The sequence below is a fragment of the Medicago sativa genome, chromosome 6 (genome assembly GCF_051527215.1).
Source record: "Medicago sativa cultivar Bolivia chromosome 6, Bolivia_mono, whole genome shotgun sequence".
Classification (NCBI taxonomy): Eukaryota; Viridiplantae; Streptophyta; class Magnoliopsida; order Fabales; family Fabaceae; genus Medicago; species Medicago sativa.
In genome coordinates, this window is record NC_140754.1 from 95,831,888 (window position 1) to 95,848,867 (window position 16,980).

The 16,980-nt window shown below is 32.2% G+C and overlaps 2 protein-coding genes and 1 long non-coding RNA gene across 5 annotated transcripts; all 3 read left to right on the forward strand.

Annotated features, from left to right (window-relative positions):
• Nucleotides 1-2,877: 2,877 nt before the first annotated feature.
• Nucleotides 2,878-4,996, forward strand: LOC146918527 (uncharacterized). Of its 2 annotated transcripts, none has more exons than XM_085720161.1 (2): nucleotides 2,878-4,174; nucleotides 4,273-4,996. In XM_085720161.1, exon 1 carries the CDS (start codon nucleotides 3,020-3,022, stop codon nucleotides 4,166-4,168), a length of 1,149 nt encoding a protein of 382 aa, XP_085576287.1. In that variant the 5' UTR covers nucleotides 2,878-3,019; the 3' UTR covers nucleotides 4,169-4,174; nucleotides 4,273-4,996. The 2 variants fall into 2 exon arrangements, with proteins under 2 accessions (XP_085576287.1, XP_085576288.1); XM_085720162.1 differs by having other exon boundaries at nucleotides 4,311-4,996.
• A 2,753-nt stretch (nucleotides 4,997-7,749) lies between these two features.
• On the forward strand, nucleotides 7,750-9,781 carry LOC146918528 (uncharacterized). 2 transcript variants are annotated; one of them, XR_015016248.1, is made up of 2 exons: nucleotides 7,750-8,965; nucleotides 9,064-9,781. It is a non-coding gene; the product is annotated as an uncharacterized LOC146918528 (long non-coding RNA). The 2 variants fall into 2 exon arrangements; XR_015016249.1 differs by having other exon boundaries at nucleotides 7,775-8,965; nucleotides 9,043-9,781.
• A 1,700-nt stretch (nucleotides 9,782-11,481) lies between these two features.
• Nucleotides 11,482-12,980, forward strand: LOC146918529 (uncharacterized). The gene has a single exon (XM_085720167.1). The coding sequence runs from the start codon at nucleotides 11,563-11,565 to the stop codon at nucleotides 12,640-12,642; it is 1,080 nt and encodes a 359-aa protein (XP_085576293.1). The 5' UTR covers nucleotides 11,482-11,562; the 3' UTR covers nucleotides 12,643-12,980.
• The last annotated feature ends 4,000 nt before the right edge of the window (nucleotides 12,981-16,980 follow it).

The following is a 16,980-nucleotide window of genomic DNA, read 5'->3' on the forward strand; positions in this document are numbered from 1 at the left end:
CTTTGTTTTAATATAGGTTATTAAATCCTTTTATGAATTGCAAGAAACCTTCATACAAATTGTTATCAGGTTTTTATAATGAGTAAATACACCTTATTTTGGTTCAAAATAGGTTGCTTATTGTATGACATCTAATCAAATCTCAACTTTTATAATTGGTTAGTGAAACGGTTAAAAAATTAGAAAGAGACTCAATGAGGTTGAAATATTTTTTTTAGACCTAAATTGTAACAAAAATAAGTTTAAATACATTTTTAATTCTTTAATAAATTTATTCCTATACCATTTACCCTTTCTTTTTCTTTTATCAATCATCACAGTCTCACAAATATTAATCTCTATTCAGCATATCCCTAAGAAAATTTCAAGAAGAGTTCGGAATATACTCAAAAAAAAAAAAAAAAATCTAGCTTTGCAAAGGCGATTCCAAAGATGGAAGTTGTAGATGAGCGACACTTAATTTCGTTGAATGGATGACTAAGAAAGACAACTTGCAAGTCATAGTATATTATGTTCACCTTAAAATAAGTTATACTACCATCATTTTATACATGATATCTAATTAATATTACAATTCATTTCCTAATAGGCATTTCCACAATGAGATATCAAGGACGGTTCTAAAGGGAAAGCGGAAAACGATGACACCCATTGATGACCAAACTCAAAAGAGGTATAAGTGTCGCTTGATTACAGCGGAGAGAGCAAGTCATGAAAAGTACTTGGGTGGCCAATGGTTCAACTTTTGCCGAGAACGTGTGTTAGAGGTAGGTGGTAAACTAATCTTTGATCTTGAACAACCACCTAAAAACATGCACATTCAAGTTGTTCCTAAATAGATCTTCGTTGTTCAACATCCGCCACTTTGACAAATCGCCTTAACTTTAATCCAAAACTATCTTGACTTGGGGATGCTATTTCTTTGGTTCATTTTGTGTGATGTGAATATTGGTGTTAATCCTTTTTGGTAACTCTATGACAATAGCACTCGCTTTTATAATTTTGGCTAATATGTAATCGTAATTTGCACATTATTGGTTACTTCATTGATTCCAATTAGTTTCATCTTAATTATTATGATGTTTTCCTGGTCTCATAAACAAAATATATGCTCTTTTGATGCTTTGATAAATATTTTAGAAAGGTGCACATTTCTAATGTTTGTGCAACATACTCACATTTATAATTAACAACAATCTCTAAGAAAAATTCAGCTATCTCCCTTAATTTGCTCATTTTTCCTTTAGAACAATTTTTTACAAAATAGGTTATTTAACCCGTGCGAAGCACGGGTTTGTAACTAGTTTTCATAAAAAAAATAAAAATAAATAAAAATAAGGTGCATGAGAAATAGGTAAGATGAAAAAAATAATAGTGAAAAAATAATAATGTTTTTAGAATTTAAAAATTGGTTTTGATCTACTAAAAAATAAATTTGTTTCGAAGACATGACATGACAAATTAGTGGTCGAGGAAGATGACAAAAAATAATTATCTTTTACTAAATTACAACACAACTTTTTGTTCAAAGTTCAAGTTGTCTGTACCAAAATAACTTATTTTTTGTATAAAAAATCGTATATGACAAAATAAACGTTCATTTCAATACCAAAAAATAAAAAAATTATTGTGATGTTTTGTCTAGTGATTCAGTTATGTGTTATTGTCTTGTGCTTACTCTTTACCATATCAAGCACCCTTATAAATCTTTTTTTTTTTTTATTTCTTATAGCATTATCCAAGTTTTTTGCACGTCCTTTATTTTTTCCAATTTTGTCATTGTTCAAATTTTATAATCTAAAACTTAAATAACACGTCGAATAATGTCAATATAAAAGTCTTATGTAGCCTCTTTACATCATTCGATTATGTTATGATGTGTGTTGTTGTCTTCTATTAGTCAAAACACATATTTTAGATGTTCGATTTATAGAATTCGAAATACATCGATATAATTTTTTTTTTTGAATAATCGATATAATGAATCTTAGTATCGTTAAAATATGGTTTCATGGTTTTTTACACAATTCAGATTGTATAACTCGAAATAAATATGGATGTTAACTATTTATTTGGATTCTATATGTTGAACCAACAAAACACGTCACTTTTTTTTTTTTCTGTTGAGGTAAACGTAATTTATAGGGGAAAAAATTTGGTATGTTGTCTTTTAATATTGCAAATGGATTCTATATTTTTTGGATTCTATATAGGGGAAAATTTTTGGATTCTATATTTTTTTTATATTGCAAATTTTATAGACTTGATTGATCGAATTTTACGATTTATATTGATTTACTCTCGTTGGTCTCGAATATAAGCTCAAAAAAAATCAAACAAAATACACAGATCCATTTCAAATTTTTCATCAGATATACATCAATTTGCTTAACTATTATTTGTTTATATTTGAGACTGATATAATATTTTTTATTAGGGTTTTGCTAACAAATGATTCAAGCAAATTGTTTTTGAGAGACCAAGATTTATTTATTATTATTATTATTATTTTTGAAGGAATTATTATTATTGTTATGTGTAAAAAAATGTCTTTGATGGGTTCATCCATGCAAAAGGACGATTTGAAGTTTCAACTAGAACTCTCAAACAAAATTTATTTGTTGACTTTTTTTAATATTTACGGTTCAATCCAAACTAGAATCATGCTATGTAAAAAATGTCTTTCATAGTTTCATCCATGCAAAAGGACGGTTTTGAAGTTTGAATTAGCACTCTCACTCATGGAAAATTATTTGTTGTCTTTTTTTAATTTTTACTGTTCAATCAAAACTAGAATCAAACTATGTTGCATTCTTACAACACTCCGAAAAGACCATTGTTGTCCTCATAATGAACCAAAGGGATGTTTGTGTCCTGTCGTTTCCTTTCCCTCAACCGTGAAAACCACTCACTTCACTTCCTTTCTCAATCCTTTATTTATACATCTTCTTAAATAAAACACTCACATTCATTCTCTTCATAAGTTCTCAATCTCAATTACCATTTAGCGAGATTTGTTATGGCGGAGCAACCGGTGATTTTTTCTGCATCAATAGAGAACCTGATAAATCAAATATGCAAGGAACAATCGCAACAACCACTTCATCATTTAGCGAGACAAGGTCTTGCTGCGATCGAAGAACAACAAGCTTTTACACTTCTTACTAATATTTCCAAATGTAAAATTACAAAAAGTCTTAATGCTTACGTTATGTACATGCTTAAACAACCTCCTTACTCTCACTCTCCTTCCAAACCCTCCCCTCCGTCGCCGTCTACACTCTCTCCTTCCCAACCCTACTCTTTGTCAGCACCTCCGTCTACGCCTCCTCCAGTTGCTAGAGCTTCAAGCATTCATAATACAAACACATCTCGAATCCAACTTCCAAATGTATATCCTCTACGTTCTCCCATCATTACTAGTCCATCGACAAAGAAAGAAAGGTTGTTCAAAATTGCAGATTTTTCAGAACAGGTGCTAAATACTACTACACCCCATATTTCAACTCTTGAAGCAAATCACCTTGTTGATAATCCTGAAATGGTATCCCAAAATCCTCAAAAAACTCCTCCATCTCCTATAATCAACTCCCATTCTAATAAACATGAACCCTTTGAATCCATTTCACTCATTGCAACTACTCCTGTACATCTTTTAGAAGATGAGCAACTTCTATCTCCAACATCACCTATTGTCTCTGATGGGAATCTACATGATTGTCTAACACTTTCATCTACACATCTCCATTTTCCATCTTTTGACAACTTTGTTGAGGAGCTAAGGCACAAAGTCACCAACATCAGAAATCTGAACAAAAGTGCAATAAATCCATATATAATTGCAGACCAATGGAAAAATTGCATTGTATTTGTGAATGATTGGATGAACAGCAATGTGAAATGTGGACAAAAGATTGCTGAGAAAAATATGGAAAACCCACAAAAATTTCTTTTGGGAATTCCTAAAATGTCTACATCAATTCCTCATATCAACTTACCTACTATCATTACTATGGAAGAACCCACAATGAATTTCACTCCACCAATTCAAAGCAAACTAGTGCAATTCTCTGCCACCAAAGAAGATCTCGACAACCTGGCACAAATAAAGCAATCTCAAGCTCAAATCCAGCACACCCTTGACCTTTTGCTCTCTAAATTTTGTTAAGCTTTAGTAAGTTTTAATTATATTTTTAGTTCGTCGTATGTTATTTTTAACATTAATTAGAAGTCATTTCAAAATCATTTTAGTAAGTTTTCATTATGTTTTAGTTGAGTTGTCTAAATAAATCAATTGATGATCATGGAAGAGCAATCATGCGTACAAGGCCTTGAACCATGTCAAATTACTCAAACCAGACAACTTTGTGGTCGTGTTCTACTTTTTACAAGATTTATCAAGTAATTTGTTGGGGTATAGTCACCGTTGGTGTTTCAGTGAGGAGAAATGGGACAAGAGATGAAGAAAAGCTTAAGGATCATCTACTAGTACATGTGTGATGGGTACTATGAGTTGTGTGTCATGCAGCTAAGGAGAATTCAAAAGTGTTCAGCTACCGATGGATGTGCAATGAGATGCGTGTCACACAACTTGAAAAGGATTTGAAGGTGTTCAGTCACTGTCTCATGCACGATGCACACAAGGATATATGTGTCGCACACAAGGTTGTGTGCGTCGCGCATAAACTATTCTAGAAATATTGAAACTCTCACCTGTAAAAGAAAAGCCCTCTTTTGAAAAAACACTCTAGGACAATCTTAACACATCGTAATCATGATTACGAAGGCTATGAGCAATCGAAAATATCCCGAAAGCGAGGATTCATGATACAATGATCCTTTATACATGCATTTCTTTTCATCTGCAATTGTTTATGTTTAGTGATCATGGGTAGCTAGTTTCCTTTGTTAGGTCATGTAGATGACCTTCTTTGTAAATAGTTGAACCATGTTATTTGTTGACTACTTTTGAATGCAGTTAAGTTATTTAGTTTTATTTGTTGACTACTTTTCATATGCAATTGAACCATGTTATTTGTTGACTACTTTTGAATGCAATCGAAAATAAACGATAACAATGACTCTGATGAGCTCGATAGACGGATGGACGATAGCTCTATTGTGTTGATGATTCTTACTTAGACATGGCAACGGGGCGGGGCGGGGGCGGGTTTTAACACACCCGGCCCCGTTTGATAGTACCCATCTCCGCCCCCGCCCCCAAACCCGGTGGGGATAAAAAGTTCACCCCCAGACCTGCCCCCAACGGGGACGGGTTTCCCCAGCCCCGCACCCACCCCCACCAGCGAAAAGTGTATTAAAAAAATAATAATACAGTAAGCCTTTTTTTTTTTGAGAGAACAATAAGCCTAAGTTCTGGAATGTAATTTAGCACCATGTCAAGATTTTTATACAAATTATGAGCATATGTTGGGTGTCTTGACTTGTAAATTGCAAACATATAAAAGTCTAAGTATTGAAGTTTTCATAAAGTGCATAAGAGAATAAAGGCCATCGAATAGAAGTGAAAGAAGCAAAATATTGTTAACATGTACTCATAGGTAATTCAATAATAATAACAAAGGTGCCTTAACATAGTCTCACAAACCACAGCAAAGAAAACAAAGTTAAAAGAACAAGAAAAATTAAAACATTGCAAAGAGACAAACATAGTAACAAGTAAACTAAAAATTATGCAGAATACTCAATGAACAGCAAGGCAAAAATAAACGAAACTGCAAAATTGACTTATGGAGAATACGCCAGAAGCCACCAAGGAAGGACATACCAACTAAAAATGGTGTTCTCTAGCAATTAACATGCATCTTTGTCAAATAATATGGATGGTAAAGAAATCTAATACTTTGAACCAGCACTGACACAGACTCTTAACTCGGAACAAGACTAATCCTAACTTGTGAATTTACACCTAAAGTAAATTCGCATATACGGGTGTGGGGCGGGGGTGGGTGCGGGGCCGGTGTGTATATCCCCCGGCCCCGGACCCGGACCCGCATCAAAACTACGGGTTTTCCCCGCACCCGCACCCGGACCCAGTAAATTCGGCTTTTCCCCGTAACAATCGGGGCGGGTGCGGGTTGTGTTGCCATGTCTATTCTTACTCTCATGGTTAACTAGTTGAAGCCTAACTTTTGAGGCTAATCACTTTTTTTAATTGAATATCTTATATATGCAACTAAATATTAATTTTCAAATGGAGTAGATTCGTAAATTTTTAAGAATTCTCACATTGTTACATTTTATCCAAGTATTTTTAAACATGAATCTTTATCATTTCATCCAAGTATTATTGAGTTATTATTTGAAGTCCAATCTTTTTTTTTTTTTGAAAAAATCAAAATCTTAATGGTCCGTTTGTCGTTGATTAGTAAAAAAATCATTTTGGATTCAATGATTAGAGATATTTTTTTGGATTTTTTTTAAAAAGAAAGAGACATTTTTTGGAGATTAATTCCCGATTGTTATATGTTAAAAAAAATGATATTTTCCTATATATTTTTTAAAATGATTTTTATAAAAACTTATTTAAAAATAATATAAATTATTTTGAATTCCTTTGTTATAAGTTAAAAAAGTAATTTTGATCTTTAAAAAAAACAGTGATTTTGATATACAGTAACTTGTATATCCCTGGATAGATATTTAACATAGTAAAATTCATTCCCTAACACACACCCAAAAAAATTCATTCCCTAAAAAAATCACATTTAAAAAGTCATACCTCAGAAGAAAAAAAAGGAATAAGTTATTCAAAATAGTTTATCATTTTAAGCTCTTTTGAAATTTTATTATTAAAGAGGATTGATGGATGTTTATTAAATGAACTAAATGTTAAATGGACGAAATTTAGATACATTTTTTTAGGTGTATCTAAGTTTCGTCCATACCATTTGGCCTAATTTTTTTTACTTCTTTGAAATTTTAAAGAGAAGGTAGGCCAAGCACAATTTAAATTAAACTCTTAACTGAAGAAAAAAAAATTATACTTTTTTTGAATAAAGAAAAATGAAATGAAGGAGCTTATAACAAAAGACGTTGAAACTTACTTTACAACAACTTCTCGGAGCTTAATATATATGTTTCACTCTTCGATTTTCCACTAAGCAAATGTTTATGTGTTAGTGTACTTAACGTGTATATTTTGTGTGTAAATGTTACTAAATTGTCTTTTATTTGTATATGCATTAAATTTATTTTTTTTCTTCATATTTTAAGACAAATTAGTAGTATTAATAGAGGTATATTTAGGATAAAATGATAAATGTATCTAATAATTTGTATAAGAGATTATATTTATGGACAAAAGAGTAAATTGATCAAATTTTACAATTTATGCAAATTTATTTATTATTATAAGTCCCAAGATTTATTTATTATTATATATGTGTAAAAAAAGTCTTGCATAGTTTCATCCTTGCAAAAGGTCGGTTTGAAGTTTCAACTAGCACTCTCATACAAAATTTATTTATGGAGTTTTTTAAATGTTTACGGTTCAATCAAAACGAGAACAAAATTTATTTGTGGAGTTATTTAATTTTTCCGGTTCGATCAAAACGAAAATCTTACTGTGTAACATTCTTACACCACTCCCAAAAGACCATTGTCCTACTAGTGAACCGAAGTGAGGTTTACGTCCTGCCCTTTCCTTTCACTCAACCGAGAAGACCACTCACTTCACTTTCTTTCTCATTCCTTTATTTATATACACTTTTTCCTTCTTTTTAAATCAACACTCTCATTCATTATCTACTCAAATTCACTCGGTTTCGATTAGCATTTTTAAGATTCGTTATGGCAGAGCAACCAGTGATATTTTCAGCATCAATAGAGAATTTGATAGATAAAATATGCAAGGAACAAACGCAACGACCACTTGATCATTTAGCGAGACGACGTCTCGCTGCGATCGATGAACAACTAGCTTTTACACTTCTTGATAATATTTCCAAATGTAAAATTGAAAAGAGTCTTAATGCTTACGTTATGCACATGCTTAAACAGCCTCCTTACTCTAACTCTCCTTCCAAACCCTCCCCTCCGTCGCCGTCTACACTCTCTCCTTCCAAACCCTCCCTTTTGTCAGCGTCTCCATCTACGCCTCCTCCTATTGCTAGAGCTTCTAACATTCATAATACAAATACATCTCGAATCCAACTTCCAAATGTATATCCTCTACATTCTCCCATCATTCCTAGTCCATTGACAAATAAAGAAAGGTTGTTCAAAATTGCAGATTTTCCACAAGTGCTAAGTACTACTCTACCCCATATTTCAACTCTTGAAGCAAATCACCTTGTTGATAATCCTGAAATGGTATCCCAAAATCCTCAAAAAAACTCCTCCATCTCCTATATTCAACTCCCATTCTAATAAACATGAACCCTTTGAATCCATTTCTCTCATTGCAACTACTCCTGTACATCTTTTAGAAGATGAGCAACTTCTATCTCCAACATCACCTATTGTCTCTGATGGGAATCTACATGATTGTCTAACACTTTCATCTCCACATCTCCATTTTCCATCTTTTGACAACTTTGTTGAGGAGCTAAGGCACAATGTCACCAACATCAGAAATCTGAACAAAAGTGCAATAAATCCATATATAATTGCAGACCAATGGAAAAATTGCATTGTATTTGTGAATGATTGGATGAACACCAATGTGAAATGTGGACAAAAGATTGCTGAGAAAAATATGGAAAACCCACAAAAATTTCTTTTGGGAATTCCTAAAATTTCTACATCAACTCCTCATATCAAGTTACCTACTATCATTACTATGGAAGAACCCACAATGAATTTCACTCCACCAATTCAAAGCAAACTAGTGCAATTCTTTGCCACCAAAGAAGATCTTGACAGTCTGGTACAAATAAAGCAATCTCAAGCTCAAATCCAGCACACCCTTGACCTTTTGCTCTCTAAATTTTGTTAAGCTTTAGTAAGTTTTAATTATATTTTTAGTCTGTCGTATGTTATTTTTAACATTAATTAGAAGTCATTTCAAAATCATTTTAGTATGTTTTCATTATGTTTTAGTTGAGTTGTCTAAATAAATCAATTGATGATCATGGAAGAGCAATCATGCGTACAAGGCCTTGAACCATGTCAAATTACTCAAACCAGACAACTTTGTGGCCGTGTTCTACTTTTTACAGGATTTATCAAGTAATTTGTTGGGGTATAGTCACCGTTGGTGTTTCAGTGAGGAGAAATGAGACAAGAGATGAAGAAAAGCTTAAGGATCATCTACTAGTACATGTGTGATGGGTACTATGAGTTGTGTGTCATGCAGCTAAGGAGAATTCAAAAGTGTTCAGCTAGCGATGGATGTGCAATGAGATGCATGTCACACAAAGGATTTGAAGGTGTTCAGTCACTGTCTCATGCACGATGCACACAAGGATATATGTGTCGCACAGAAGGTTGTGTGCGTCGCGCATAAACTATTCTAGAAATATTGAAACTCTCACCTGTAAAAGAAAAGCCCTCTTGTTGAAAAAACACTGTAGGACAATTTTAACACATCGAAATCATGATTACGAAGGCTATGAGCAATCGAAAATATCCCGAAAGCGAGGATTCATGATACAAAGATCCTTTTTACATGCATTTCTTTTCATATGCAATTGTTTATGTTTAGTGATCATGGGTAGCTAGTTTCCTTTGTTAGGTCATGTAGATGACCTTCTTTGTAAATAGTTGAACCATGTTATTTGTTGACTACTTTTGAATGCAGTTAAGTTATTTAGTTTTATTTGTTGACTACTTTTGAATGCAATCGAAAATAAACGATAACAATAACTCTGATGAGCTCGATAGACGGATGGACGATAGCTCTATTGTGTTGATGATTCTTACTCTCATAGTTAACTAGTTGAAGCCTAACTTTTGAGGCTAATCACTTTTTTTAATTGAATATCTTATATACGCAACTAAATATTAATTTTCAAATGGAGTAGATTCGTAAATTTTTAAGAATTCTCACATTGTTACATTTTATCCAAGTATTTTTAAACATGAGTCTTTATCATTTCATCCAAGTATTATTGAGTTATTATTTGAAGTCCAATCGTAATGGTCCGTTTGTCGTTGATTAGTAAAAAAATCATTTTGGATTCAATGATTAGAGATATTTTTTTTGGATTTTTTTAAAAAAGAAAGAGACATTTTTTGGAGATTAATTCCCGATTGTTATATGTTAAAAAAAATGATATTTTCTTATATATTTTTAAAAATGATTTTTATAAAAACTTATTTAAAAATAGTATAAATTATTTTGAACTCCTTTGTCTTATTTAAAACTTATTTTTTTTTAAAAATAGTAAAAATAGTATAAATGATTGTTATAAGTTAAAAAGTAATTTTGATCTTTAAAAAAAAGAGTGATTTTGATATACAGTAACTTGTATATCCCTGGATAGATATTTAACATAGTAAAATTCATTCCCTAACACGCACACCCAAAAAAATTCATTCCCTAAAAAAATCACATTTAAAAAGTCATACCTCAGAAGAAAAAAAAGGAATAAGTTATTCAAAATAGTTTATCATTTTAAGCTCTTTTGAAATTTTATTATTAAAGAGGATTGATGGATGTTTATTAAAAGTACTTTTTTTTTTATAAATGAACTAAATGTTAAATGGACGAAATTTAGATACATTTTTTTAGGTGTATCTAAGTTTCGTTCATACCATTTGGCCTAATTTTTTTTTTTACTTCTTTGAAATTTTAAAGAGAAGGTAGGCCAAGCACAATTTAAATTAAACTCTTAACTGAAGAAAAAAAAAATTATACTTTTTTTGAATGAAGAAAAATGAAATGAAGGAGCTTATAACAAAAGACGTTGAAACTTACTTTACAACAACTTCTCGGAGCTTAATATTTTGTGTGTAAATGTTACTAAATTGTCTTTTATTTGTATATGTATTAAATTTGTTTTTTTTTCTTCATATTTTAAGACAAATTAGTAGTATTAATAGAGGTATGTTTAGGACAGAATGATAAATGTATCTAATAATTTGTATAAGAGTTTATATTTATGGACAAAAGAGTAAATTGATCAAATTTTACAATTTATGCAAATTTATTTATTATTATAAGTCCCAAGATTTATTTATTATTATATTTGTGCAAAAAAAGTCTTGCATAGTTTCATCCTTGCAAAAGGTCGGTTTGAAGTTTCAACTAGCACTCTCATACAAAATTTATTTATGGAGTTTTTTAAATGTTTACGGTTCAATCAAAACGAGAACAAAATTTATTTGTGGAGTTATTTAATTTTTCCGGTTCAATCAAAACGAAAATCTTACTGTGTAACATTCTTACACCACTCCCAAAAGACCATTGTCCTACTAGTGAACCGAAGTGAGGTTTACGTCCTGCCCTTTCCTTTCACTCAACCGAGAAGACCACTCACTTCACTTTCTTTCTCATTCCTTTATTTATATGCACTTTTTCCTTCTTTTTAAATCAACACTCTCATTCATTATCTACTCAAATTCACTCGGTTTCGATTAGCATTTTTAAGATTCGTTATGGCAGAGCAACCAGTGATATTTTCAGCATCAATAGAGAATTTGATAGATAAAATATGCAAGGAACAAACGCAACGACCACTTGATCATTTAGCGAGACGACGTCTCGCTGCGATCGATGAACAACTAGCTTTTACACTTCTTGATAATATTTCCAAATGTAAAATTGAAAAGAGTCTTAATGCTTACGTTATGCACATGCTTAAACAGCCTCCTTACTCTAACTCTCCTTCCAAACCCTCCCCTTCGTCGCCGTATACACTCTCTACTTCCAAACCTTCCCTTTCGTCAGCGTCTCCATCTACGCCTCCTCCTGTTGTCAGAGCTTCCAACATTCATAATACAAATGCATCTGGAATTCAGCTTCCAAATGCATTTCCTTTACGTTCTCCCATCCATACCAGTCCAATGAAAAAGGAAGAAATGTTGTTCAAAATTGCAGAGGTACTAAACACTACTCTACCTCATATTTCAACTCTTGAAGGAAATACCTCTATTGATAATCTATATGATTTTGTATATGATATTTTTGAAGCTAAGCAACATACGTCTCCAACATCACCTAGTGTCTCTGATGAAAAACTTCATGATGGTCTAACACTTTCATCTACACATCACCATTTTCCATCTTTTGACAACTTTGTTGAGGAGCTGAGGCACAAAGTCTCTCACATTAGAAATCTAAACAAAAGTGCAATAAATCCACATATAATTGTAGATCAATGGAAAGATTGCATTGCTTTTGTGAATGATTGGATGAACATCAATGTGGAATGTGGACAAAAGATTGTTGAGGAAAATACATCATTGAATTCATCTACTGAGATAATTGAACCTATTACCAAGTTGGGAAGTTCTAAAAATTCTACATCACCTATTATCATTACTCGGGAAGAACCCACAATGAATTCCACTCGACCAATTCAGAGCCAACCAGTGCAATTCTCTGCCACTGACGAAGATCTTGACAACCAGGTAGGGGTGTTTAAATCCAAACCGATCCAAAATAAAATCGTAAATCGATCCAAAAAAACGGATACTTATGGATGCGTTTGGAAGTTGTTTTGTAAAAACCGCTAAGATTGGATCAAATTTCAGATAACTTTTTTTAAACCAAACAAAATCAAACCAAACCGCAAAAAGTAAATATTAATACTTATTTATTCCTCTATTAGTTTTTTTTTGAAGAAGCTAAATTAGCCCACTTAAATTGACTTAAATTGACACTAGAGAGAATCGAACCTGAGACCTCAAGGAGGAGCACACTCTCAGGTCCCAAGCCAATACCATCAGAACAACCCAAATGGGTTTTATTCCTATATTAGTATTATGTATTGATCTTGTATATTTCACTAATTTAATCTATATTATTATTACTTCATATGTTTCAATAATAATTGATAACTTTCATAGCGTAATTTTAATTTTTTTTAATATATTTTGCATCTAACTTATTATTTTACCGTGTGTCTGTAACATTAAGTTCAATAAAAAAAAATTATATTCTTAAAAAAAGTAAAAATTAAATAAAATATTTTGTATTTTGAATATCCAAAAACTGATCCAAATTAAACCGCATATATTTGGATCGGCTTGGATTTTTTTAGAATAGTTCAAACCGAACCGAACTGCATGTGACTTTTATTTTGGATCGGGTGATATTTTATCTCAAAACTGATCTAAACCGCATCACGAACACCCCTACAGCCTGATACAAACAACTCAAAAGAGGTTTGAAGATCTCATCATATAGTGTTTTTAGCATTAATTAGGAGTCATTTCAGAGTCTGTTTAGTAAGTTTTCATTATGTCTTAGTTGAGTTTTGTAAATAAACCAATGGATGGGCATGGAAGAGCAATTATGCGTACAAGACCTTGAACCATGTCGAATCACCAAAAGTAGACATCTTTGTGGTCGTGTTATACTTTTTATAAGATTAGTATCAAATGATTTCTTGGGGTCCAGTCACCACCAACGTTTTAGTGAGGAGAAGTGAGAGTAGGCATGACAATGGGGCGGGGTGGGGACGGGTTTTACCTTCCCTGTCCCCATACCTGATTCTCATATACTTACCCGTTACCCTACCCACACCCAACGGGGATAAGAAATTGAGTCTCATCTCCGTCCCCGATGGGTTTGGGTATCCCCGCCCCATCCCCGTCCCCGCATTGAATAATTTTTTTTAACAAAAAATAGAAGTTTTTTTGCATTCCCAAGAGCAGCGTTGTAATACATTATCCAACAATACGCTCACTTTAACATATGTTAGATGGAATGATTTAGTTGATCCTTTAAATATCAATGATAGTTTTTGTTAACATGACAATTATCAAACAAAATAAAATGACATATCAACATAAAGTAATTTTTTACATTTGAGACGGGTTTGGGTATGAGTTCGGGGTGGGTACCTATATATCCGTTACCTGTCCCATACCCATGTTTTGAAATCGGGGAAAACTCATACCCATACCCAAACCCAATCAAAACGGGGAAAACCTGTCAAATTGGTTTTCGATCGGGCGGGTAACCGTGGGTATGAGTTTTGTTGCCGTGCCTATGTGGGAGAATAGATGAAGAAAGGTTGAAGGATCAGGTACTGGTACATGCACGATGCATACTATGAGCGGTGTGTCGTGCAACGAAGGAGATTTAGAAGGTCAGGAGCAACCAGAATCGTCCTAGAGTGATGAGTTGTCATACATTGATCTTTTATTCATGTATTTCTTTACATAAGCAATTTTTATTTTAGTTATCATGAGTAGCTAGTTTCCTAGATCAAGTCATGTAGTTGACCTTCTTTGTAATCACTCGAACTATGTAATTTGTTGAGTACTTTTGAATGCAATTGAGTTACTTAGTTTTATTCAGTTAGGGGGCATTTGTTTCGGTGATACACAAATTATACGCAGGAATAACTTACCCTGGAATAAAAGTATTAAAATTTGATTCCTGGGTATTTTTTAATGAAAGTGTCCGGCAAATAAGTTGACATTGCTGGGAAAATTGGAAATTACAATTTTTTTTTAAAAAAAATCTTTCTAGGATTTCATGGGAATGCGCACATTCCCATCTATCTTCTCACATGGGAATAAATTTATGAGAATAAGAGAAACTATGTGAAGTTACTTCATTCCCAGGAAACTTTGTATTTAAGAATATTTTTTTCTCAACCTTATATTATCAGGAATGTCATTTTTAAACTTGAAACAAACACTCCATTAATGTTTGTTATTAATGCTTTTTATACGTTTACGAATATTTATAAATTAATATAGTTCTTAAATGATTATTAACCCTAACTTTTAGGATGTAACTTAATGTTAACCAATGTGTAATGACTTTAGACATATTCTATTACCACCTTTGTGACTAAAGTTTTAACACTAAGGGTGTGTTTGGGAAGAGGGTTTAGGAGGGAAAGGGAGGGGAGGGCTTACATTCCTTTTTTAATTTAAAGACATTATAAAATGATTTTTAAAAAAATGAATTTACAACATTATAAATGATCATATAATACTTCAAAAACACTTAATTTATCTTAAAAAGACATTTTACATTGTTCGTAATTTAAAAAATAAAAGTGAGCCCTCCCCTCCTTTCCCCTCCTAAACCCTCTTCCCAAACACACCCTAAGTCAAATCTTCAATAATTATAGAGTCACCTAAGCTATAAGTTCAAACGCTAATTGAAATAACGACTAAAAAATAGCAGATAAGCTAATAAAATAAGCTATAAGCTCATGATAAAACGATTTTTTTTGTCATACAAACTTATCCATTATAAGCTAACTTACAGTCTTACGAAAGGAGTAAATAGTCAATTACCCCCCTAAAGTTGTAAGTTTCGTCAATTACCCCCTTGAAATTAACAAAACTTCAATTACCCCCCTGAAATTGCACAACGTTAATCAATTTACCTCCTCCGTCAAATTTTTCTGTTAGTCAACATGACGTTTTGCAAATACCCCCCCGAAGTTTTGCAATTATGTGCAAAATGCCTCCTGAACTTGAAAATTTATATATTTTTTTCTTATTCTTAAAAGTGACTGCATTATCACTGAATTGTGGAGTATATTAGCTAAGTTTTGACGGTATACAACCATATATGTTCCCTTAAATCATCAAACATTAACCATGTATTTGAGTCTAATGATATGAAAGTCAGCATAGTAAAGTACAGCCACACTTGTCAGATGGAAAACTAATACATGTCATACATAATGAAACACATAAATAATACTCCATCCGTCCCTCAATAAATGACCTAGTTGACAATATATATTATTGACTTGACATACTTTGACCATATTTTTCTACTAATTCACAAAGATAAATAATATCATGTAAGATGTTGTTGGATTCGGCTCGATGCATATTTTTGAAAAATTTTCATAATTTTTTTAGTAGAGAATTGAAGATATCAAAGATAAAACATATGCATTGATATTTGTGTCGGAGTCAATTAGATCATGTATTAAGGGACGGAGAGAGTATATATGGCTTTGCTATTGCTAATTTTAACCACACAAAAAATTTCCACTTCCTTTATATTGTGAGCAGTGCACACCACCAACACGCTTCTCTCACTTTCAAGAAAAAATACATAAACTTGTTACTTCTCTTACTTTATAAAGGATCTTGAAGGAATCATGGTCTTCTTCCTCCGTTAAGATTCAAAGGAATGATAATAATATTATATTATGTATATTTCATTATGTTTTTTTTAAGAGAATAAAAAAACATGATAACCACCATCCTTTTGATCTCTAATGAGGTGAAGGACAACTTGAAAAAGAAAAAACAACATTTGATGTTGGAACAAAGAAATACTTTTATGTTTGTTTTGTAAATATTCTTGTGTTTTAAACATTATTGTAGGGTTTACCAAACACTGCCAATTTATTCTACCATACTGCCAATATATGGTTGTATATCGTCAAAATTTAGCTAATATACCTCACAATTCAGTGTTAATGCAATCATTTTTAAGGATAAAAAAAATATAAATTTTCAAGTTTAGGGGGCATTTAAGTGCAAAACTTCAAAGGGTATTTGCAAAACGTCATGTTGACTAACATAAAAATTTGACGGAAGGGGTAAAGTGATTAACGTCGTGCAATTTCAAGGGATAATTGAAGTTTTGTTAATTTCAAGGAGGTAATTGACAAAACTTACAATTTCAGTGGGACAGTTCACTATTTACTCCTACGAAAGAGATCCCTAGTCATTTTTTAATTTGTTTTTCCTCCTTGTAATAATAGAACCGTTTGAAGTTTGAACCAAAGTCACACACGCGTAAAACTAAAAGAGGAATCGTGCATTGTAAGATTCTCAAAATCACTGTTCTCTTTCTGAACTTTTTTAAAGCAGCGTCATGTCTTTTCACTTCACTTCACTCACTTCTTATTCCTTTAT